The sequence below is a fragment of the Cervus canadensis genome, chromosome 13 (genome assembly GCF_019320065.1).
Source record: "Cervus canadensis isolate Bull #8, Minnesota chromosome 13, ASM1932006v1, whole genome shotgun sequence".
Lineage (NCBI taxonomy): Eukaryota > Metazoa > Chordata > Mammalia > Artiodactyla > Cervidae > Cervus > Cervus canadensis.
This window is the reverse complement of record NC_057398.1, coordinates 75,131,950-75,155,884: the sequence shown is the minus strand read 5'-3', so window position 1 is coordinate 75,155,884 and position 23,935 is coordinate 75,131,950. Positions and strand designations below refer to the sequence as shown.

At 38.1% G+C, this 23,935-nt stretch overlaps 1 protein-coding gene across 24 annotated transcripts in view; it reads left to right on the top strand.

The window, feature by feature from the left end:
- The first annotated feature begins 203 nt into the window (after positions 1 to 203).
- LOC122451652 (zinc finger BED domain-containing protein 6) overlaps positions 204 to 23,935 on the top strand; it is a 45,864-nt gene continuing 22,132 nt past the window's right edge. The window contains exons 1-7 of one of the 24 annotated variants that reach the window (XM_043484525.1): positions 208 to 358; positions 878 to 1,083; positions 6,293 to 6,346; positions 7,694 to 7,753; positions 14,841 to 15,040; positions 16,170 to 16,289; positions 23,492 to 23,615. In XM_043484525.1, the coding sequence (XP_043340460.1) occupies positions 14,987 to 15,040; positions 16,170 to 16,289; positions 23,492 to 23,615 (298 nt within the window). In that variant the 5' untranslated portion in view covers positions 208 to 358; positions 878 to 1,083; positions 6,293 to 6,346; positions 7,694 to 7,753; positions 14,841 to 14,986. Of the gene's footprint in view, positions 7,754 to 12,051; positions 12,154 to 14,840; positions 15,041 to 16,169; positions 16,290 to 23,491; positions 23,616 to 23,935 lie in introns of those variants that run through there. The other 23 variants (XM_043484528.1, XM_043484524.1, XM_043484540.1 and 20 more) reach the window with 23 other exon arrangements.

Sequence of the window (23,935 nt, the reverse complement as noted above, 5' to 3'; positions counted from 1 at the left end):
AAAAATGTTTTTAATAAAAGACAGTTTCAAGAAACCTGTAACTTTCGAAAACTTCTAAAAGACAAGGGATGCTGCGGCTTAGCGCCTCCCGTCTCACTCGACCCTCCCAAACGAGGAAGCCATCTTAAGCATCGCCTCATAGAGGAAACTACATCTCCCAGAATCCTTGCGGCTTGCGTCGTGCTGGCACTTTTACTGGCAGGGTCTTAGAGCTGAGCCTGTAGCCGGGCGCCATCTTTGACTCTGGCAGTCTTGGATTTCTGCTGGTGTTGCTGCTGAGAAGACGGCGGGCGGCAGCGGCTAAGAAAGAAGAAAGACGTGGCAGCAAGCGGGAGTCGGGGATAGTGTCGACGGTTCGGTAAAGTTTCTGTTCTCTGGTAACTAAACCCGTTTTTTTTGCTTCCCGGGTGGCTTGGGGCCGGGGAGGTGGGGGAGAGGGCGAGGGGAGTGGCCGCGGCCTCCCCTCGCCCCTGGGTCGCGGCCTAGCCCGGAAAGTCAGAGCGGGTCCTTAGGTCTTGCGGTAACGACCCCCTCCTCCACCTTCCAGCGGCCGCCGTCGCCGGGGCGGGCTGGGAGCCCCAGGTTCCCGCTTCCAGTTCCCGTCCTCCCTGCCCCCACCCCGCCCCCGCTTCACTGCCCCCACCCCCACGGCGCCTGCTCCTTTCCCAACCTTCTTCCCCTCCCCCACATCCGGTGTTGGAGAAACTGGGATCCCGGAGCAGCCCCTGGAAACCGACCTGTTACCCTACCTCCAGAGGAGAACTGACTCTAAATTGGTTTCTTTGGGGGCAAGAGTTTCCCTAGTTTAGCGGACCCCTGCTGCGTAAATCGGATTGAGTGCTAGGAGCTGATTTTACCTACTCTCATTCCTCTCTAGGGCCCCACTACTTGGGAGATTTTCTCAAACTCCACACACAGAAAGCCACCGACCTTATTCCGGTATCCTACACCCCTTTCGTTCCTTAATTACACTTCCCACCCCCAGCCCTCAGCATCGGAATCAAGAACAACAGGGACACTTCCGTTCTTCTTGTGGGATTGATGAAACCGTAATGAAGAACACCCCCTAAACTCCCATAATCGGTGCGGATTCTTATGGGGAAGGCTCATACTCTTGACATCTTCCAGCCCTTGGTTCTGGACCTTGAGAAGGAGGCTGAACTAGTGATAGCGATGTTTTTTAGGGTAAATGTGTGTAGGTACTGGGGGAAGGGGAGGGATCAACCAAGAAGGCATGAGAATGGTTTAAAGCTAGTATTTCATTTTTTGCTGCTTATATAGAGTCCAACCTAGGAGTTACTCATTTATAGGCTGTACAGCTTCTCCAGTCTAAACATGTCTAAAAACCAAGCATGGATTAACTCTTGATACGAAAAGTAAATTGAAAAATCGCTTGTGAGTAAAATTTTAAAGTTTTACTCTCAAAGCTTTTTTTTTTTTTTTTTCCTGCCTATATTTTTAAAAGAACTGTATTACTGTTACTGTTTTAGAGTTGAAAGGGCTCAAGTAGCATTTTGCTGTTAATGACCAGTATGTGGAGTCTGATTTAACTTTCCAGAGTTGACGTTTGGAGTTATATTGCCAAATTGCAGTCCTAAATGGTGAATGTTGAATGATGCACTATGTTTTTGTTTAAATGAAATTTATGGAAAATAATTAACTTCATTCAGAATTAGGGGAAATTGATGTTGCTATCATGAGGCAGCATTAAAAAATACATATTTTAAAAGCTGAAGACATTTCAAGCAGGTTTAGTTTCTGATGAAAGAGAAAGAACATGGACCTGAGATTTAAAAAACCTGGTTTCTAGCTGCTACTCATCAACTTTATTACACTGGGAAAGTGGGCCTCAGTTCTTTTTCTATAAACATGAATAAATTGGACTATTTGAATTCAGAAGTCAGAAAGTTGGAAGGGATCTTAAAGCCCTCTATGAAAAAGTTTGGAAATGTTCTCCATTGCTGTCATTTTTCCTCCAAAAATAACCTGGCTTGGAAGTCATTGGTCCAAAGGGAATTTGACTCCCCATAGAAATTGGAGAAAAGGTGATGCAAGTAGAGAGGAACAGCTGTGTATATGTTTGAGGAGTAAACTCACTAACAGATTCTGGTACGAATTTTGGAGACTTAAAAAGGATGAGTGTATGTACCCTAAGTGTACCAGTTTCCTCACTTTCTCCTGGTAGAAGATGTAGCACTTACAGTGGTGCTGGGATTCTGGGGTGTGTTCCTATTCCTTCTAATACAGATGAAGAAGATGTGGTAGAGGGAAAGATGGTAGCAGGAATGGATAAAGAGGCGGAATTGCCCACTAAAAAGAAAAGAAAGAAGGGTTTGCGAATTAAGGGGAAAAGGCGACGAAAGAAACTGATCCTTGCAAAAAAGTTTAGTAAGGATTTGGTATCTGGGAGGTCAGTTGCAGATGCCCCTACTTTGTTAGATTCTAGTGCCCCTGAGCAGGATGAAGAAAGTCTTTTTGAAAGCAATATAGAAAAACAGATCTATTTACCTAGTACCAGAGCCAAGACCTCCATTGTGTGGCACTTCTTTCATGTGGACCCGCAGTATACCTGGAGGGCTATTTGTAACCTCTGTGAAAAAAGTGTTAGTAGGGGTAAACCAGGTAGCCATCTCGGCACATCTACTCTTCAACGACATCTGCAGGCAAGGCATTCACCTCATTGGACAAGGGCCAACAAATTTGGAGTTACAAGTGGGGAGGAGGATTTTACTTTGGATGCACCTTTATCTCCCTCTTCTGCTGGAAGCAGTGGAAGCTTTGAATATATCCCTGCTGATCCATTAGATAATGGAATGGGTAAGAAACGTGATAAATCAGTATCTGATGCCCTAAGGGCACAAAGAGGGAGATTTCTCATTAAAAGTAACATTGTCAAGCATGCCTTAATTCCGGGAACAAGAGCCAAGACATCTGCAGTTTGGAATTTTTTCTATACTGATCCTCAGCACATCTCAAGAGCTGTGTGTAATATATGTAAACGAAGTGTGAGCCGGGGTAGGCCGGGTTCTCACCTAGGAACTTCAACACTTCAACGACACCTGCAGGCCACTCATCCCATCCATTGGGCAGTTGCCAACAAAGACAGTGGTGCAGTTGGAAATGGATTAGATGAAGCTGAAACTGAGAGAAATGATCTCTTGAGTGACACTTTGCGTGGAGAGAAGTCTGCAGGGGGACAAGATGTAGCAGCTGAGCACCTTAGTGACTCTGATTCAGATGAACCTCCTGTATTAGAGGTTGAAAATAGAAGATCTGAGAGTCCTACTCCTGTTGCAGAGCAAGACACTCAAATGCATGCACAAGAGCAAGAAACAGCATACTGTGAAAATTCAACCTCAAGTCAAATAAGTCAGGCAATTATTCAAATGATTGTCGAAGATATGCATCCTTACAACTATTTCTCAACCCCAGCCTTTCAGAGGTTCCTGCAGATTGTGGCCCCTGACTATAGGTTACCCTCTGAAACTTACTTTTTCACTAAGGCTGTACCTCAATTATATGATTCAGTCAGAGAAAAAATTTTCTTAACTTTGGAGAATGTTCAGACCCAAAAGATCCACTTGACTGTGGACATATGGACCCATGACCCATCCACTGACTATTTCATTGTGACCGTACACTGGGTCTCTTTGGAAACTACAACTTCTTTCAATAATGGCAGGATCCCCAACTTTAGAAGGTGGGCAGTTCTTTGTGTAACAGGTTTAGCCAAAAACTGTTTGATAACCAACATTTTACAAGAATTAAATGACCAGGTTGGTCTGTGGCTTTCTCCTAATTTCCTCATCCCTAGCTTCATTGTTTCTGACAGTTCTTCTAATGTAGTACACGCAGTCAAAGATGGCGGTTTTACCCACGTGCCATGCTTCCTGCGTTGTTTAAATATAGTCATTCAGGACTTTTTCTGTGAGCACAAAAGCATTGAGAACATGTTAGTGGCTGCCAGGAAAACCTGTCATCATTTTAGTCACTCAGTCAAGGCCCGTCAGATACTGCAAGAGTTCCAAAATGATCACCAACTTCCATGGAAAAATTTGAAACAAGATGAAGCTGGCCATTGGATTTCTACCTTTTATATGTTAAAATGGCTCTTGGAGCATTGCTACTCAGTTCACCATAGTCTTGGTAGAGCCAGTGGAGTTGTGCTCACCTCCCTTCAGTGGACTCTAATGACATATGTTTGTGATATTCTCAAACCATTTGAGGAGGCCACCCAGAAAGTGAGTGTGAAGACCATAGGACTGAATCATGTGCTACCCCTAATCCATCATCTACTCCTTTCCCTGCAGAAACTCAGAGAAGATTTTCAAGTTAGAGGTATTACTCAGGCCCTCAATCTGGTAGACAGTTTATCTCTGAAACTTGAAACTGACACCCTACTAAGTGCCATGCTCAAATCCAAGCCCTGTATCTTGGCTACTTTGTTAGATCCTTGCTTTAAAAACAGTTTGGGAGACTTTTTTCCTCAAGGTGCTGATTTGGAAACTTATAAGCAGATCCTTGCAGAAGAAGTTTGTAACTATATGGAATCTTCGCCAGAGGTCTGCCATATTGCAACTTCAGAAGCTTCTGGTCCCTCAGCTATAGTAGAAGCTGATTCATTTACCTCATCTATAAGGGAAGGCACCTCCATTTCAGGATCTGTTGATAGTTCAGCTGCAGATAATGTTGCTGTTGGAGGCAAAAGCTTAATGTTTCCTTCTGCTATGGCAATAGTGGATGAATACTTCAAAGAGAAGTATTCAGAGATCTCAGGGGGTGATGACCCTTTGTTTTATTGGCAGAAGAAGGTGAACGTATGGCCAGCTTTGACCCAAGTTGCCATTCAGTATCTGAGCTGCCCCATGTGTAGTTGGCAGTCTGAATGTGTCTTTACTGCAAATAGCCACTTTCATCCAAAGCAGATCATGAGCCTGGACTTTGATAATATAGAACAGCTGATGTTTCTGAAAATGAACTTGAAAAACGTTAACTATGATTATTCTGCATTGGTTCTAAGCTGGGATCCTGAGAATGAAGTTATTCAAAGCAATGAAAAAGAAATATTATCTTAATTTCTTTTTCCTTTCTCCATTTAAAATGGGCAACTTATTGCTATGTTAGTGTATCCTAATTGCTATAATTGTTATGTGTAGTTATACTAATTATTCTTTATGCACTATCTGGGGAAACCTGAGAACACAGAAAGGGCTGAAAATTCCTCAGAGGTGGTACAGTATCGACAAAGTGAAGACTAACTTTAAAGATTTCATAGTAGTAATTCAGTATAGCTATCACCTGAAATTTTGTTTGTACCAATTGAAAGGGGAAAAGAGATTTTTTTAAATTAGAAAAATATAGTGCAGCATTGAAAGGCCTTAGGCTATTTCTGGCTGGTAGATAGAACTAGTAATTGGTTTTAAGTTAAAATTTCTCTCAACTTGGGAAGGTTGATTGCTCTGAAACCAATAAAATAGAGAAAAGGCAGGACTGTATAGTCCATGGGTTCGCAAAGTCGTATAGAGTGGAGCGACTTTCAGTTTCATACTAAACTGATATCTCCCATCCCCCCACCACCACTATTTTTCTATTTCTTAAAAACCCTGATTGATACTTACAGCTTGGCAAAAACAAAAGTTCACAAAATTGTTTTATACTTGGGAATTTCTAATTGCCTCCTCATACTGGTCAATTTTATAATTTCAACTTAATAAGTGTGATAGAGTTGCCCGTTATATTTAAGACTGGATCTATATAAAATGGAAACATTAGAAAACAATTAGGAAAAAATACTTTTAGTGTTTGAATTGCCCTATTTAACTTTTATTGTAAAAACAATAAAAGATTATGTAGGTACTTTTATGTAATTTATGGGTAAATGACAAAAAATTTACAGAGTTGGAGAAGATTGAATGGGAATTGAAATGAAAGCCCCATGAGCGTACTATGACAAAACCAGTATCTGTTTCCCAAAGAATGTTTCTCTGAATTTAAGTGATCATAAATGTCTTTTTAAAAATTACACTGAATGATCCATAATACTGTATTCTTAACTGTGAGATTATTTTGGCCTTAATTCTTACTTTAAAATAAGCAGTGACTATTTTCATGTGTTAGGAATCATTGCCTCACTGGTTAAATGAAAGAATTGATCTCAGTTGATCTTGTCCCTTTCCACTCTTGAGAGTATGTTTTTGTGATCGAGTGGGAGGCCAGAAATAATGACTTTTAGTAAAAGTTTCAGACCGAATAACTAATGTAAGATCCCAATTTTTCCTTTTTTTCATTTTAGATTTGGGGATATTCCCTGCCCAAAAATTTCCTGGAAAATTGACTAGTATTAAGTGTGAGTAAAAGGTGTCCACTTTTTTTAAAGTTTTGATTTTAGTTTTGTCTTGGATAGTATTTGGCAAGATTTAGCCTAGAAATTATGTAGTATTTATTACATGAGAGTCAAAATTGCTTTGTTACTGGGCTGGTTTCAAAATTTAGAACTCATTTCTATGTATCAAAATCGCTCTTCATTTTTGTTTTTTTGAAATTCTTAAATGGTAAATGTACCATTGTGAAATGAAATTTCAACTCCAAAAGTTTACCCTTTTACTAACTGGAGTAAATGGATAACTACAAGGTGTTTAGTTGTCGCCATCACTAGTAAAGAATTTGGAACTAGATTGCACAAGCCTTTGCAGGGCCACCGTTGAATGTCACACCAGTGACACGGGTGCTCTAAAAGGAGAAAAAAGTCTTCCCTTAGATAGAAGCTCTCTGTGTTTGACGGCGCCAGTTCAGGATGGCTGTAATGCTGCTCTGCCTTCGACAGCTTGCTGCACCGCTCTGTAGTTACTCTGTCACTATACATCTCTATCTTTTTTGGTTAAACACTCCCTGAAGATGATAAAAGATGATGTGACAATATACATACATCCATATTATACACATCGATATATGTGTGAGGATTTCCCTTCATTTTTATTTTGTGGGCTGGGCAAAATTTAGTGTAGCATTAAAGTACTTCATGATACTTTGGTATAAGAGGAAATTCACTATTTTTATAATGACCCAAATTTAAAGGCTTTTGTAGTGTATTTTAAAAGGGAAAACTTACCCAGATGTTTTATTTCTACACATTTGTGTACGTGTGTGTGTGTGTTTATAAACCAGTTAGTATATATGTATATGTATATTATACATAAAACACTATATTTTTACATACAAGTATGTTTTTATTATACAGATAATAAAGATGGGGGAAGGTTTCTGTTTTTTTCTTAATAGGTGAAGAAATCTTGAAGACCAGAAATTGGATCTTATTGAATTTTGGTGTTTGTTTTTTTTTTTTTTTTAATTTTTTCTTTCTTTTTTCTTTTTAAATTAATTGTTCGGCTATGGAAGATTGATCTTTTTTTCTTTTTGATAATCCTTTGAATCTCAAGTTCATCTTTATATGAACTCTTTTTTGTTGTTGTTGTTGTTTTTTGTGTTTTTTTTTGAGGAGATAACTAACCCTAGCTGTCTCCAGTTTGACAAAGGTTATTTGAATGGACTTAAACTCTCAGTAGTTGAGAGATATTTTAAAAACACATCCTGTGTTTGAATTGTGGCTGAGAGGTTTCCTTGGCAATGTGAGGAGGAAAATTCTTTCTGCCTCATTATTATTAACTCATGGATTGAGTGTTGGTTCGACCTACAGGCGTAATAAATTGGAACTCAGTGAAGACACAGACATTCCTGTTGAGATCAACCAGCTAATGTAAGTGTGGAAATGTGTTTGGTTTTTTTATCATTAAAGGGGTGAACATTTTTGTGATTTAGGGCATAATTTTCCTGATCCAGTAAGAAATCAAAAAGATAATTCATTGTCAACACATTATTTTTTTCTTGTAATTGTTCACAAGTTTTGGGGTTTTTTTGATAGAAATATCACTACCCCTTCTTTTTTTTTTATAATACATACTCATAATAAAAGTAAAAACAATATAGACAAGGCGGATTCTTCCTGTAATTCTGCCTCCTCGGAGAAAACCACCATTACCAGTTTATTGTGGCATAGTTTCATGTCCATACTCAGAGCTTTGCCTCACCTCTTTTTAATGACTATGTTTGTTGCTTTATAAGAATAGATACGCAAGAATTTAATATGTCCTTCATTGATGGACATTTGGGTTTTTGCCATTGAAAACAAAAATAACCCCTTATCTAAAAACAACTATATATATATATATATATAAACACACATATATGTGAACTGTTTCTTTGAACCAGTTCTTAAATGTGAATTTGTAGAATTGTTACAATTCTCTAAGGAGGTTATTACCAATTTACTGTATCAGTGAAGTCTTTTTGATTTTCAAAAGTTCTTAACACATCCCTTTTAGTGAAGGTATTAATCCTTGGCCATGTTGCTGATCTTTTGCTGTATGAATGGTTTTCATTTTATGTAGTCATATCTATGATTTTTGTCTTGGTTTGTAACTTTGGTATTATGTTTAGGACAGGTTTTTTTCATCCTGAGCTTATTAAAAAATAATACCATGCATTTCTTTCCAGTACTTAAGTGTTTACATATTTTATATTAAAATGTAATCTAAGGATTGTAGTTACATGACATTGCCTCTCTTCCTCCCCCTAAGCATTGTCAAAAATGGTTGCTTTTTAGCTCTGCATAGTTATGAATTTAGAATCTTTCTTATATAGTGCTTTTAGTAAGTTAAAGCATCTTTGTCATCCTTGCCTTTGTTCTCCTGGAACCTTTTTGTATGATATAGAATTTATTTTTTTCAAATGGATCGCTAATTTTTTTTTGTTGTTAATTTCAAATGCCACTTTTTCCAGAAATTGCTTGAATTCTGTTTATCTTGTACTCTTTCATTTGCCAATATTACACACCTGTGGTAATTACAGGAAGCCCAGAGCCCTCTCATTCTTCTTAAGATTTTCTTAGTTACTCTTAAGTAATTTTGCAGTCTGTCAGGTTCCAATAATAAAGTATCACTGAGATTTTGAATTGAATTGCATTCAATCTACTTACATTATTTAGGGGGAAAGTAAACTTCGTTAAGCCTCTACTCCGTTATCTCTCCATTATCCAGGTCTTCTGTGCCTTAGTAGTTTAATAGTTTTGGTTTTGTTTCTAATTTGATGGGGTCTTTTATATTTCTTTATTTTCTTCCTATATATTTTAGTTTTATTGTGACTAGGACTCTTGTTATCATCTGAATGTTGTTGGAACATAAGAAATTTACTGATTTTAAAAAATATATTATTATTTTAAATTTCTTTAATTGTTAGATTTTATAGTTTGCAAGCATAAAATCTACAGATACTAAATTTTTTGCTTCATCCTTTCTAATCTTTATACTTTTTTCCCTTATTGCATGCCTTGAGCTCTGAAACAGGGTTGGGTGATAGTACAGCCTTTTTTTCCCTTGAGTGACTGACTTGTAGTGTTTTACCATGTCACATATGATGATAGTTTCTCATCAATTAGTACACTTACGCTAAGAAGGTTCCTTGTAATTTACAGAGTTTTTATTGGGAATAGATGTTGTTTGTAGCTTTTTTTAAAAAGGCATTTTAACTTTTAGAAAACTACAGTTTTAAATATTTTTTTTCACCATTTTTCTGTTTTTGAAATCTTAAGATACCAGAGTTTCCTTTTTTAACCCCTGTTTATTCTAGTAATGAATTTCCCAATATTAAGCCATTCTTAGTTCTGGAATAAACCTTCTTTGATCATGTTTTGTTACTCTTTTGATATACTATATGGTTCACTTTATTTAGGATTTGTCAGCTGTATCATAAATCAGACACCCCCAAGTAGTTGCTTTAAAACTTTAAAAAAAAAAAAATGAGATAATGCCTTTTCATTGTTTTGTTCTTTTTCTACTATTTATTTTTTCTAATTTTTTTCTGAAGTTAGACTGCTTCCTTTAGTAATTTTTGAAAAAAATATGTGGAGTACATGTATAATATATACTTTATGAGACTTTCTAAAACCTTCTTCCCAGTCCTGAGCTTTTCTTGAAATGTAATTTGAAAAGCTCAATCTAGGGTCATAATATCACCTTTTAAATTCTGGATATTTTGTCTTTTGAAATTTTTAGAGATTGAAATGATGTGTCAGATGTCAAGTCTGATTTTCTTTCTTTTGTTTTCAGTCTGGTTTTTCCTGGAAGTCTGTATAATTCTGCTTTACCATTGGAATTCAAAAATTTCACCATTGTATATATGGTATATGGTGAAGTAGTGATGTCTTTAAAGAAAATTTCTGCCTGGCATTTGATGAATCCTTTAATTAAAAGACTTAAGTTCATCCAGTTTAGGGAAATTTCTTTGTATTGTTATTTTATTATCATTTCTACCAGTTCCATTCCATCCTTGTATTTTTTTATCATTTCTACCAGTTCCATTCCATCCTTGTATAATTTTCATTGTGTAGAAATTGAATCTTCTGGAATTATTTCTGTGTTATCTTTCCTCTCACATTGACATCTTTTTGCATTCTGGGGAATGTCCCAATAGTGATATCCTATGATTCAGTTTTGTCTTTTTCATCAGTGTTTATTCAGATTTTTCTTTATCTTGGGTACTATTTCTTTTTTATTAAAAAAGGAATGTGCACCATGGTTTTGGACTTTTGTCTTATGTAGTAATAGGTCAGTCAATTTTTACCTCTATATTTTTGGGGGCCATTTTCTTGCATAGCAGTTATATCCTTCCCCCCCAACCCCCAGTGAAAGTTAAAGAAGTTCAGTATGTAAAAGGGATATATGAAAGAACTGTTCTATTTAAACATTAGTAATGTGGTGCATATCTATTCAGGATTCAATCTCTCCATGCCTTGCCTTGCCTACCTCAGGGTTTTTACAGAATCGATTTTGAAAAAATGAGGGGAAAAGTACAACTCATGCTATTCTGCTATTTCATAAATCTCATTTTGTTTGTTTAATATGTAGCAGTCTTACTGAAACCAACAACAGTTTCATTTATGTTCTTTGGCATGTTGATTTTAGGAATGAAAGGGACACCAAAGCCTTTTCCCCTTTATAAAAAGACCTTTCTATTGTAAAATGTTTCCATTCTTTTCTGACTAACACTTTTTCTTACTGTGTGTGTCATTGTAGTTAATTGAATATTCCTAGAGACTTGATCCCGTTGGAGGCAGTCTTTTAGTTTTTATTTTATGTTGTAGTAGAGTTGGTTTACAGTGCTGTGTTGGTCTCAGGCATACAGCAGAGTGATTCAGTTGTGCATACAAACATATCCAGACTTCCCTGGTGGCTCAGATGGTAAGGCGTGTGTCTACAATGCAGGAGACCTGGGTCCCATCCCTGGGTTGGGAAGATTCCCTGGAGAAGGAAATGGCAACCCACTCCAGTGCTCTTGCCTAGAAAATCCCATGGACGGAGGAGCCTGGTGTCCATGGGGTCGCAAAGAGTCAGACACGGCTGAGTGACTTCACTTTATACACATATCCATTCTTTTTCAGATCCTTTTACCATACAGGTTATTACAGAGTATTATAATATACTGTGTTATACAGTAGGTCTTTGTTGATTATTTATTTTATATGTAGTAGTATGTATATGTTAATCTCAAAGTCCTAATTCTTCCTGCCTCTAAATTTTCTTTCTTTTTTTCTTTGGCCATTCTGCTTATGGAATCTCAGGTCCCCAACCAGGGATCAAACTCAGGCCATGAACGTGCCAAATCCTAATCGCTGGACCACCAGGGAATTCCCTCTCTCCCTCTGATTTTTAAAAAGTTACTTTTTGGTGTATCCTAGATGGTGCAATGCATTCTCTTGGTGGTCAGAGGAATGTTGGTAGTGGACTGGTGAGGTGGTATTAAAGACCCAATCCTTATTCTGTTCTGTAGTATATCAACAATGGTCAGGTCAGTTAGGGTAGACTTAAGTTTTCTGTTATATCTGTGTTTCATCATATTAGAAAATGTAGTGTTATTCTCAACATAAAATAACAAATAGCCACCTGTAATCCTACTGCCATGACTGTAACTACTGCTAACAGTTGATCTTTGTTTTTCTAGGTTTAGGTTTCTTCCTGCTACCACGTCCTCACCGGCACTTGGTGGTGCCAGTTTTTGGATTTTTGTCAGCCGTTCTAAAGGGGGTTTGCAACTCCCAGTGATACTGAGTGTCTTTTCATATGCTTGTTTGTCATCTGTGTATTTTCTTTGGTGAGGTGTCTGTTTAGATCTTTTGCCCATTTTTAAATTAGTTTTTCTTTAACTTAATTAATTTATTTTTTTGGCTGTGCCCCATGGCATGTGGGATCTTAGTTTCCCACCAGGGATCAAACCTGTGCTTTCTGCATTGGAAGCATGGAGTCTTAACCACTGAACCACCGGGGAAGTCCCTGGTTTGTTTTTCTTATTGTTGCATTTTAAGGGTTCTTTGTATATTTTGGATACCGGTCCTTTATCAGTTATGTGTTTTGCAGAAATTTTCTCCCAGTCTGTAACTTGGCTTTTCATTCTCTTAATAGTGCTTTTGAGAAGTGGAAGTTTTTAATTTTAATTAACTCCAACTTATCAATGGTTCCTTTAATGGACTGTACATTTGGTGTTATGTCTAAAAAGCTATCACCACACCCAGAATCACCTGGATTTTCTCTTGTTTTATTCTCTAGGAGTTTTATAATTTCACATTAGTGATCCATTTTAATTTTTGTGAAAGGTATAAGGTCTCTGTCTAGATATATTTTTTTGCCTGCAGGTATCCTCCTCTTCCAGCATTGTATATTGAAAAGACTGTCCTTTCTCCTTTGAAATTGCCTTGCTTTTTTGGCAAAGATCAGTTGACTCTATTTGTAATGTATATTAGTTTCCTAGGGCTTCCATAACAAAGTACCTCGAACTTGGGTGTCTTAAAGCAACAGAAGTTTGTTATTAACAGTTTTGGAGGTTAGAAGTCTGAAAAGGTGTTAACAGGGTCATGCTCTCTTTGAAACCTGTAGGGAAATGATCCTTCCTTGCTTCTTGTAGCTTCTGGTGTTTGCTGGCAATCCCTGTCATTCCTTGGCTTATAGAAGCATCAGTTTTTGAACACTTAGGTTTCTAGGTGTTTTTTCCCTGTTAGAAGATGGTGCTGAACTTTCTTATGCACTATTCTTTTGTATATTTGTTGAATATTAGTTCAGTTCAGTCGTGTCCGACTCTTTGCAAGCCCATGGATTGCAGCACACCAGGCCTCCCTGTCCATCACCAACTCCCGGAGCTTCCTCAAACTCGTGTCCATTGAGTCAGTGATGCCATCCAACCATCTCATCCTCTGTTGTCCCCTTCTCCTCCCACCTCCAATCTTTCCCAGCATCAGAGTCTTTTCAAATGAGTCCATTCTTCGCATCAGGTGCCAACTTATTGAAGTTTCAGCTTTAGCATCAGTCCTTCCAATGAACATTTAGGACTGATTTCCTTTAGGATGGACTGACTGGATCTCCTTGCAGTCCAAGGGACTCCCAAGAGCCTTCTCCAACACCACAATTCAAAAGCATCAATTCTTTGGCACTCAGCCTTCTTTATAGTTCAACTCTCAAATCCATACATGACTACTGGAAAAACCATAGCTTGGACTAGACGGACCTTTGTTGGCAAAGTAATGTCTCTGCTTTTTAATATGCTGTCTAGGTTGATCATAACTTTTCTTCCAAGGAGCAAGTGTCTTTTAATTTTATGGCTGCAGTCACCATCTGCAGTGATTTTGGAGCCAAAACATAAAGTCTGTCACTGTTTCCACTGTTGAATATTAATCTCAGGATAAATTCTGGAAATGGAATTGAAAGTCATAGGATATTTAAATTTTGAAGGTTTCATGTGTGTTTAGTAACATAACTCTTCTAAACTAGGTTGCTGAGTTAAAGGTTGGTTTTACCATGGCCTGCTATTCTTGGATTAGGAATTGTTAGCGGAAAATATGAATGAATTTGATTCATCTAATTTAAAGTTGTAGGTCAATGTTTCTCTTTTTAGGATCTTTTTGTTTTGTTTTGGCCAAAACCTTTTGGTGTGCAGAACTTGCCCAACCAGGGACCAACTCCATACCCCGGGTGGTGGAATTGCAAGTCTTAACCACTGGACCACAAGGGAAGTCCCTAGATCCATGTTTCTGAAACTTTATCCTCTGATGTAGGAGTTTGTAGAAACCCCTTCCAAATTCTGACATGTGCTCTTGTCATGTATTTTTACTTCTGTAGAAGCTTGCTTTCTTGAACCCTTTAGTGTGAGAACTAGGGTATGGCAAGGACTACAGGGGAGAGGAAATATTGATCATTCTGCATAAGCACTATTAGGGATAAGCCCTGAGAACTTCTTTTGCTCCTTGTGCCGTAATTGGTGTACAGCTCTTCGTCATCTTCATTGTATTAGCTCGCTCTACAGATTTTTCAGGGGTAGTGGTTCACCAGCTATTCCAGTGAGAGTTTTTTCCACATACTTAGAATTATATACTTTTGAAATAACAAAAATGCTTGTGAAAATATTGGAACGTTTGTTAGATGAAAAGAGTCTAGTTTGTCAGAAATACAGATTTAGCAGATTATCTTGTGTAAAATAGTCCAAGTTAATAATCTAAACTGCAGATCATTTGTTGAGTATATAATGCTTACATAATTTATGCTGAAGCACCGTAGAGAATGCAAAGAAAGACGCATGGCTGTTTAACAAAAATTTTGCATTGTAGATGAGAATGTACAACACTCACAGATTAAAATATGAATCACAATTTTCATAAGGCTCTGCTCATTGGCCAAGGTGATTTGGAGAAGAATGTTGAAAGAATTTACCTGAAATATTTTCAATTCATTGTCTTCTCATTTTAGGATTAACATTTAAAAGACGATTTCTGTGATTGACTTGTCTTTTGGAAGATTAAACCCATATCAAGAGGACTTGGAGCTGGTCCTCACCTAGAGGAAGCAGTGGCTTATTTTCAAAAAGCCACTTCTCATCTAAGGATCTACTCAGCATGCCTAATCAAGGAGAAGACTGCTATTTTTTTTTCTATTCTACTTGTACTAAAGTAAGAATTGGCATCTCTAAATCAGTTCTTTCTATGATTTCCCTAATAAAATTGAATAAAATTTTCCCAGTATACCAAGTTGTCTTTTATATTTTGCTCAACTGTTTATTTGCTGTCGATTTTTTAGTAAAGGATAGCATTCCTAAGGGAATTCATTACTCATCGTTTTTTTCCTGTTCATTTTGTTCTCCATACTCTCCAGAAGTAAAAAGATCCATAGCATTTAGTCATCGTTCAGTGTTCTTATAGCTATAATTAATCTGTTCAGGGTGCTTTTCAGGAATTAGGAATACTTGACTGTGGCTTGCTAACTTTGATCTTTGTGTAGTAAATTTGTTTTGTAGTAAATGAATGGGTGGATTGTATTGTATTTATAGAATTGTCATGGATTGAATTTGACTTCTGTCTCCAGATATCCTGCTGAATCCTAAAGCCACTTTTCTAAATATGCTTTTGCAGGTTTATTAGAGCTTTTTTCTTTGTTGGAGCTTCCTGTATTTCATCCTGGTTCTTCTGCAGCTCCATTTAGAATTTACCCATTATTTTCTGTTATTCCTTTATGACTAATTCTATACATGTGTTCCCCCCCCCCCAAGTATTTTTCTTAAATCATTTTGGTGCTATATTTAAAATTGTTAGTTTTGAGCAAAGCTTTGATTTTAGGTAACAAGTTGCACAACAGTAGCCTTTTGTTTCAAATAGTAGCATTGTATGAAATTTATAGTGAAACATGGAATTATACTTAAATTCTAATCTATTTACTTTCTAATTTTCCATTTAAAGCTACTTATACAAGTCAGGATATATGAAATCGTTTTGAAGATTAACTGTAAAACATTTTTTAAGGGTACCTAATATTCCCACTTGTATTTTTGACCCCATCTCTCAGCTTTTGTCATTCATGTTGTCAGATCAGATAAAAGATACTGTCAAGAAATAGGTTTTAGGAAATTAAAAATTTCTTGACCTCAGATTGTTCTTATCATCCTATTTCAATTGTTTTCTACCTTGCCTGTCTCTCCTTACTCTTCTGTGTTTGTCTAGATACCAAGAAACTTAGAGGGAGCATTTTGCTTGGGGTCTGGTTCGATACCACAGTTCTCTTCTGCATTATTCGTTTTGTTTACAGGGTGACAGCTGCCCATTCCGCCACTGTGAGGCTGCCCTGGGGAATGAGACTGTTTGCACACTATGGCAAGAAGGGCGCTGTTTCCGACAAGTGTGCAGGTTTCGGCACATGGAGATCGACGTAAGTCTTCGTTTTGGGTTTTAGTAAGTAGTCTTGTGTCCTGATGGGACAGTAAAAAGTATGGCAGTAAAAAACATTTTATATAACATGTGTGTTAAATTCTTCTTTAATGACCTGGTGAAATTTCTGTCATTAGTAAAATGCTCACTTATTATCGAGATGCTTTATGGTATGAATTAGTGTCATACTTCATAAAGGCCGTTTGGTAATCTGTCTAAAGTGTAAAAATTATAATGTATATTTAGGGAGTATTTATATTTCTGTGTTTATTTTAAAACAGTCTGAACTTAGGGAAAAGTTGCAAGTATAGTATGATACTTTCCTCTAAACCATTTAGGGTTAAATACTTTCATGACTATTTCCTACAAACACAAAAGATATTCTCTCACATAACTGTGATAAACCATCAAAATTAGAATATTAACATTTATATATTACTCTCATTGAATTCCCAGCTCCCATTCAGGTTTTGCCCTTGAACTGGTGGTGGTCTTTATTGCAATAGGAGTGAGCCCAGAATCGTGTGCTGCGTCTAGTTGTCATAGTGATTTGGCCTTCTGTCTAGAACAGTTGATCAGTTTTTTCTTGCCTTTCATTGACCTTACATTTTTGGTCACTATAGGACAGTTATTTTGTAGAATGTTCCTCACTTTGGGTTTATCTAATACTTCCTCATTGCTAGGTGAAGTCGCTCAGTCACGTCCGACTCTTTGCGACCCCGTGGACTTGTAGCCTACCAGGCTCCTCCGTCCACGGGACCTTCCAGGCAAGAGTACTGGAGTGGGTTGCCATTTCCCTCTCCAATCCTCATTGCTAAATTCAGATCTTATATTTTTGGCAGGAATATCACAGAGGTGATATTCCTCTCATTGCTTACCATTGAGTGGTGTACAGTTTTAATTATCCCATTACTGATGTTAACTTGCGTCACTTCATTAAGGTGGTAGCCACCAGATTGCTTCACTATACATTTTTTGTTTGTAATTAAGTAAGTATATTTTGGAAAGGTACTTTGAGACCTTGTAATTATCCCATTTCATATCAAATTTTTTTTTTTAATCTCACCCCCCCATATCAAATTTTGAATGAAGTTTTTTTTCCCCAGCTTTTTATGTGTGACCTCAGTGATTTCCTGTTTTATTCAGTGTGTTATATGCCATTACTATCATTTTTTCCTCCTCGGGTTGATGTTTGGCCAGTAAGAGCCCTTAAAGCTGATTTCTGTATCTTTTTGATGTTTCCATCCTTCTTTGAACACTTCTTCACTTTCCGGCCTAACAAGATTATCCAGGTTTTCTACTTGCTTCCCCACCCTGCTCGTTCTCTGACTACACTCGACCCCCACTCAGGAAGATCCTGCCTTCCTCACCCTGCCTAGTCTTTGATGCCCCTTCTAGGCTGACCTCCTCACCCTATAATGAGATGGCTTCTGCATGGAAGCCTTCGCACCCTTCTCAGGCTCCAGCATTGTGCTGGCCCTCCTCCGACACATGCTTTGCTAGCCCTGGCAGCTTGTGCCAGGCCCACTTGGTCCCGTGGCTGCCTTCCTCATCTCAGTCAGCCTCCACCACGCTGCTCTGGGCCTCTTGCCCTTCCTCTCCCAGTATGCACGCCTCCCTCTCTCAGCCTCACATTATGACTTTGTGAATTATTTGAGAAGGGGTGGGGAAAGAAGAAAGAGCCTAAATATGCAGTTTGTAGGTCTCCGGTTATGTAACCACTCCATTCTGGTTTCAGCTGAGTACCTGGTGGCTCAGTGGTAAAGAAGCGCCTGCCTGTGCAAAAGACATGGGTTCGATCCCTGGGTCAGAAAGATCCCCTGGAGAAGGAAATGGCAACCCACTCTAGTATTCTTGCCTGGGAAATCCCACGGACAAAGGAGTCTGGTAGACTGCAGTCCATGGGGTTGCAAAGAGTTGGTCATGACTTAACAAATAGACAACAACGTTCTATGCTGTCTTCCAAATAGCGGATTCACTAAGTATGTTCAGAAAAAGAAATGCTCTTGCAACTTTTGAAAAATCCTGCTGTAACATTGCAAGCAGAATAAACTGGCACAACTCTTAGGAAAGCTGTGCCAGTCTCTAAGAACATATATTAGATTGGTGCGAACATAATAGCTGTTTCAGACCGTGAATTTTAAATCATTATAACTAGCCTGAAACATCTTTATTAATCAAAATAGGATTAATTACAATCAACACATTTTGCCAATGAGAAATAAATTGTTTTGGGATTTGATGAATTCTTGGAGAACATTTTCTGCATCCTGCTGGTTTTGGAAGCGTTCTCCATGCAAAAAGTTGTCAAGATGCTTGAAGAAGTGGTGGTTGGCGAGCGGTCAGGTGGATGCGGTGGATGAGGCAAAGCTTCATAGCCCAATTTGTTCAGCTTTTGAAGTGCTACTGGTGCAACGGGTGGGTGCTGTTGTGGAGAAGAATTGAGCCCTTTTTGTTGACCAGTGCTGGCTGCAGATGTTGGAGTTTTTTGTGCGTCTCGTTGATTTGCTGAGCATACTTCTCAGATGTAATGGTCTTACCAGGATTCAGAAAACTGTAGTGGGTCAGACTGGCAGCAGATCACCAGTGTCCATGACCTTTTTTTTGGTGCAAGTTTAGCTTTGGGAAGTGCTTTGGAGCTTCTCCTCTGTCCAGCCGCTGAGCTGGTCAGCCTCAGTTGCATAAAATCCACCTTTTGTTGCTTGTCCCAATATGATCAAGAAATGGTTTGTTGTTGCATAGTATGAGAGAAAACAACACTTCAGAACAGTGATATTTTTGATTTTCGGTCAGATCACGAGGCTCCCACTCTTCAAGCTTTTTCACCTTTCCAATTTGCTTCAAATGCCGAACGACCACAGAATGATCACTTTTGAGTTCTTTGGAGGATCAGCTTTAATGATTACTCTCAGATGGTCATTGTCAACTTCTGAGCCAGCTACTCTGATCCTCATCTTCAAGGCTTTTGTCTCCTTTGCAAAATGTCTTGAACCATTTCATACACCATTGCACTGTATGTTTGTTATCAGTTCCTGGGCCAAATGCATTCTTGATGTGAGTTGTCTCCACTGCTTTATGACCCATTTTGAACTTGAATAAGAAAATCACTTGAATTTGATTTTTGTCTAACATCATTTCCCTAGTCTAAAATCAATGTAAAATAAACAGCATATAATAAGTCATTAGCAGAAAGACATAAAGTGAGAAATGCACATTAAAATTATGTATAACATAATCACATTTGTTTAAGAATATATTCCAGTATGAAACAGAAACTTTCAACAACGCAAAAAGCGCAGTTTTGCATCAACCTAATACATTTGGAATTCTTTAGAAAACTCACGGGACTTAGCATATGGCTTACGCATGCATTCATGCATGCATGTGTGTGTGCTCGGTCGTGTCTGACCTCTTGAGACCCCATGAACTGTAGTCTGCCAGGGTCCTCTGTCTGTGGGATTTTCCAAGCAAGAATACCGGAGTGGGTTGCCGTTTCCTCCTCCAGGGATCTTCCTGACCCAGGGATTGAATATATATCCCCCATGTTTCCTGCATTTCATGTGAATTCTGATTTATTACAGTGATAGAGTAAGGATACACTGATTATAAAAGAAAAAGATAGTCATAGTCTGGAGTTATTCATACATGCGTATCTTTTATGATCTCTGCATGAGGGGTCACAAAGAACACACACTTCCCCCAGCAGTGAAAATGCAGCAGTACGTGTATGTGTTTCTGCTCTGGGAAGCCCATTATATGGGGCTTCCCTGGGGCTCAGTGGGTGAAGAATCTGCCTGCAATGCGGGAGACTTAGGTTCAGTCCCTGGGTCCTTAAGCAACAGAATGATTCCATATTTGTTAATTAAATACTTATGGTAGTTTTATAGTACATAATCTACTGCAGATGATGAGCATTCACTGTGTATCTTTGGACCAGCTCTATGTCTTTGAACCATGTGTTACATATATGGCTTTTTTTAAAAGCTAAAGAAATAATCATGTAGGAGAATGTTACTATGAGGATGTGTTGCTAAATGAAAATGTACAGAATTATATGGAAAACCTTTCTTTTAAGTGTGAATCAATACATTTTACAGTTTTGGTTTTTTTTTTTTAAGAATTCTATAACAAAATAAGTGACTCACTGTGTAATGGCATAATAGGTATTAATTTTATTTTCCAAGTCATCTTTATTGTTTGTGTATTACTTTTTATTTTGAAATAAAATTCAGTAATGGTATTAAACACGTTAAATGAATGTCCTGTGACTTCAGTTTAAAGATAATGCTATCATAGTAATCATCCAGTAATTTGAAGGTTGCTTTTAGGAAAGAAGCAAAGACAGATCCAGCAGCAGGGAAGATTGGCATTAGGTGCTACCTCAAGAAGTAATTGGATACTTGTTATTTTAAAGAGCAATGGTAGCTTTTAAAAAAAAAAACATTTATTTATGTGTTTATGTGTTTATGTACTTATTTGTTTGGTTGCACTTCCCTGGTGATAACAGTGGCAGCACTTGGTAGCTTCATGGGTTTCCCTGGTAACTCAGCTGGTTACAGATTCAGTCTTGAATCTGCCTACAGTGCGGGAGACCTGGGTTTGATCCCTGGGTTGGGAAGAGCCCCTAGAGAAGGGAATGGCTAGTCACTTCAGTATTGTGGCCTGGAGAATTCCATGGACTGTGTATAGTCCATGGAGTCCCAAAGAGTTGGACAGGACTGAGCAACTTTCACTTCACTTTTCATTTGGTTGCTTGGGGTCTTTGTTGCTCCTCATGGGCTTTCTTTAACTGCAGTGAGCGGGGCTACTCTTCATCGCAGTACACGGGCCTCTCAATGCGGTAGCTTCTCTTGTTGCCGAGCACAGGCTTCAGCACTTGTAGCGCATGGACTCAGTAGTCATGCTACGTGGGCTTAGTTTGCTCCACAGCACGTGGAATCTTCGCAGACCGGGGATCAGACTCATGTCCCCTGAATTAGGCGGATTCTTACCCACTGTACCACCAGGGAAGTGCAATTGTAGCTATTATACCTAACTTTTAAGGGTAACAGGATACTAATAAATACTATCCAGTTCTTTCAAAGACAGAGTTATTTGCTATACTTTTTTAAAACGTGGCAGTAAGTGTAGGACATAACTCTTTTCCATTGTTGTTGCTCAATCGTGTGTGATTCTGCAACCCCATGGACTGTGGCTTGTCTGGCTTCTCTGTTCTTCTCTATCTCCCAGAGTTTGCTCAAACTCATGTCCATTGAGTCAGTGATGTCGTCCAACCATCTCATCCTCTGTCATCCCCTTCTCTTCTGCCCTCAATCTTTCCCAGCATCAGGATCTTTTCCAGTGAGTTGGCTCTTGGCTCTTTGCATCAGGTGACCAAAGCATTGGAGCTTCAGCATCGTCCCTCCAGTGAATATTTAGAGTTGATTTCCTTTAGGATTTGACTGGCTGACCTCCCTGCTGTCCAAGGGACTCTAAAGAGTCTTCTCCAAAGAATCCATTCTTCACTGTTCAGCCTTCATTATGATCCAACTATCACATCCATACATGACAACTGGAAAAACAATAGCTTTGACTATATGGACCTTTGTTGGCAAAGTGATGTCTCTGCTTGTTAATACACTGTCTAGGTTTGTCATAGCTTTTCTTCCAAGGAGCAAACATCTTTTAGTTTCATGGCTGCAGTCACTGTCTGCAGTGATTTTAGAACTCAAGAAAGTAAAGTCTATCACTGTTTCCATTGTTTGCCCATCTATTTGCCTTGAAGTGATGGGACTGGATGCCATGATCTTATTAGTTTTTTTGAATGTTGAATTTTAAGCCATGCGCTTTCACTTTTTACTCTCCTCTTTCACTTTGATCAAGAGACTCTCTACTTCCTCTTCACTTTCTGATTAGAGTGGTATCATTTGCATATCTGAGGTTGTTGATTTTTCTCCCAGCGATCTTGATTCCAGCTTGTGCTTCATCCAACCTGGCATTTCACAAAGCTTACGCTGCTTATTATGAGAGATCTAACATAATGCAGGTTATTAATCAGACATTAATTACTTTTCAGAAGTGCTTATCAGGACTTTTTTTTTTTATTGAGTTATATAGAAATGTGCACAAGTCATTATCTTACATGTTGAATTTTCATTAAGTGAGTATACCTAATAGACCAGCACCCAGATCATGAAATAGAACATTTCCAACCCTGTCTTCCCCCTCTATCTCCTCATTGTCATTTACCACAATCCCAAAACTAGTCACCATCTTGACCATTCTACCATAGTAAAGTTTTGCCTGTTTGGTTTTCCGATAAATAGAATCATACAGTATGTGCTGTTTTATTTAGCTTCTTTGATTTTGCACCCATGATATTGTTTATTCCCTCTCATTACTTGATAGCATTGTATTTTATGAATATACTGCAAAGTATTCCAGAATGTATATACTGGAATGTATCCATTCTAGTGTTGCTATACATTTGCTTTGTTTTCCATTTTGGAGCTCTTTTTAATAGTGTTGCTTTGAAATTCTTTATATACATGTAATGTAATGTCTATGTTAGAACTAATATGTATTTCTCTTGAACATATATCCTGTGATCCAGCAAATCATTCTATTTTTGTTTTTCTTGTTCCCTTTTATAAAAGCAAGGTAGCTTGGGAGGGAAACCTTTCTAGTGTGTTACATGAGCCTTTGAGAAGTCACAAATGGAAAGAATTTTTTTATCCAAGTCTTGAACTCTCAGTTTCAGATAACAACTGCAGTTTATTGACTCTTCTATCACTAAGGGCTTCTTGTACATCATTTCCTTTATTTCTCATAAGAAACTGATTAGATAGCTACTGTACTCCCATTTTATAGCTGAGGAAAGTGAGACTAAGAGGTATTATTTATCTGACATTACATGGTCAGTAAGTAATACAATAGAGACTCAAACACTATTATCTTGGACTCCATAATCTTACCTACTCTAGTACCCTACTATTCTAAATTAAGTGTGGACATTTAGGATGAGGGGAAGCAGGAAAGAGCAGCAGAGTTCTTCCCGGCTCTTTCATTTCTCCATCATGCTAGGATATGTCACTTTTAGCAACCCCTTTTCCTCATACTCAAAATCATTTCACATGCCTCAGATTTTTTACCCTTGTGTGGACTTTGTCCAGAAAACATGACCAAATTAATACAGGTCACACTGATGTCTTTTTCCTCTTACAGAAAAAACGCAGTGAGATTCCTTGTTATTGGGAAAATCAGCCAATGGGATGTCAGAAACTAAACTGTGCTTTCCATCACAACAGAGGACGTTATGTTGATGGCCTTTTCCTACCTCCAAGCAAAAGTGAGTTTCATTTTTTAATTTTAAAAGGCTAGTTGCTATATAATGAACGCCTACATGCATATATAGAGTAGTGTAAACATTGCCGTCTCTGTAGTCTTGTGAGAGAGCAGTTTTATTTTCACTTCAGATGAGGAAACTGAACTTTATTAAGGTTAAATGACTTGTGCACAGTCATAAGCCAATAAAGTAGCAGTCATGATTAAAACTTTGTTGACAAAAACTGTGCTGCTTCACAAATGTTTCTTGGCATGGCAGTTTAGGTTACTTTAGCTTACCTCATTTCCCATTGTGTTATCATGCTTACAGAGATTTTCAAAAGA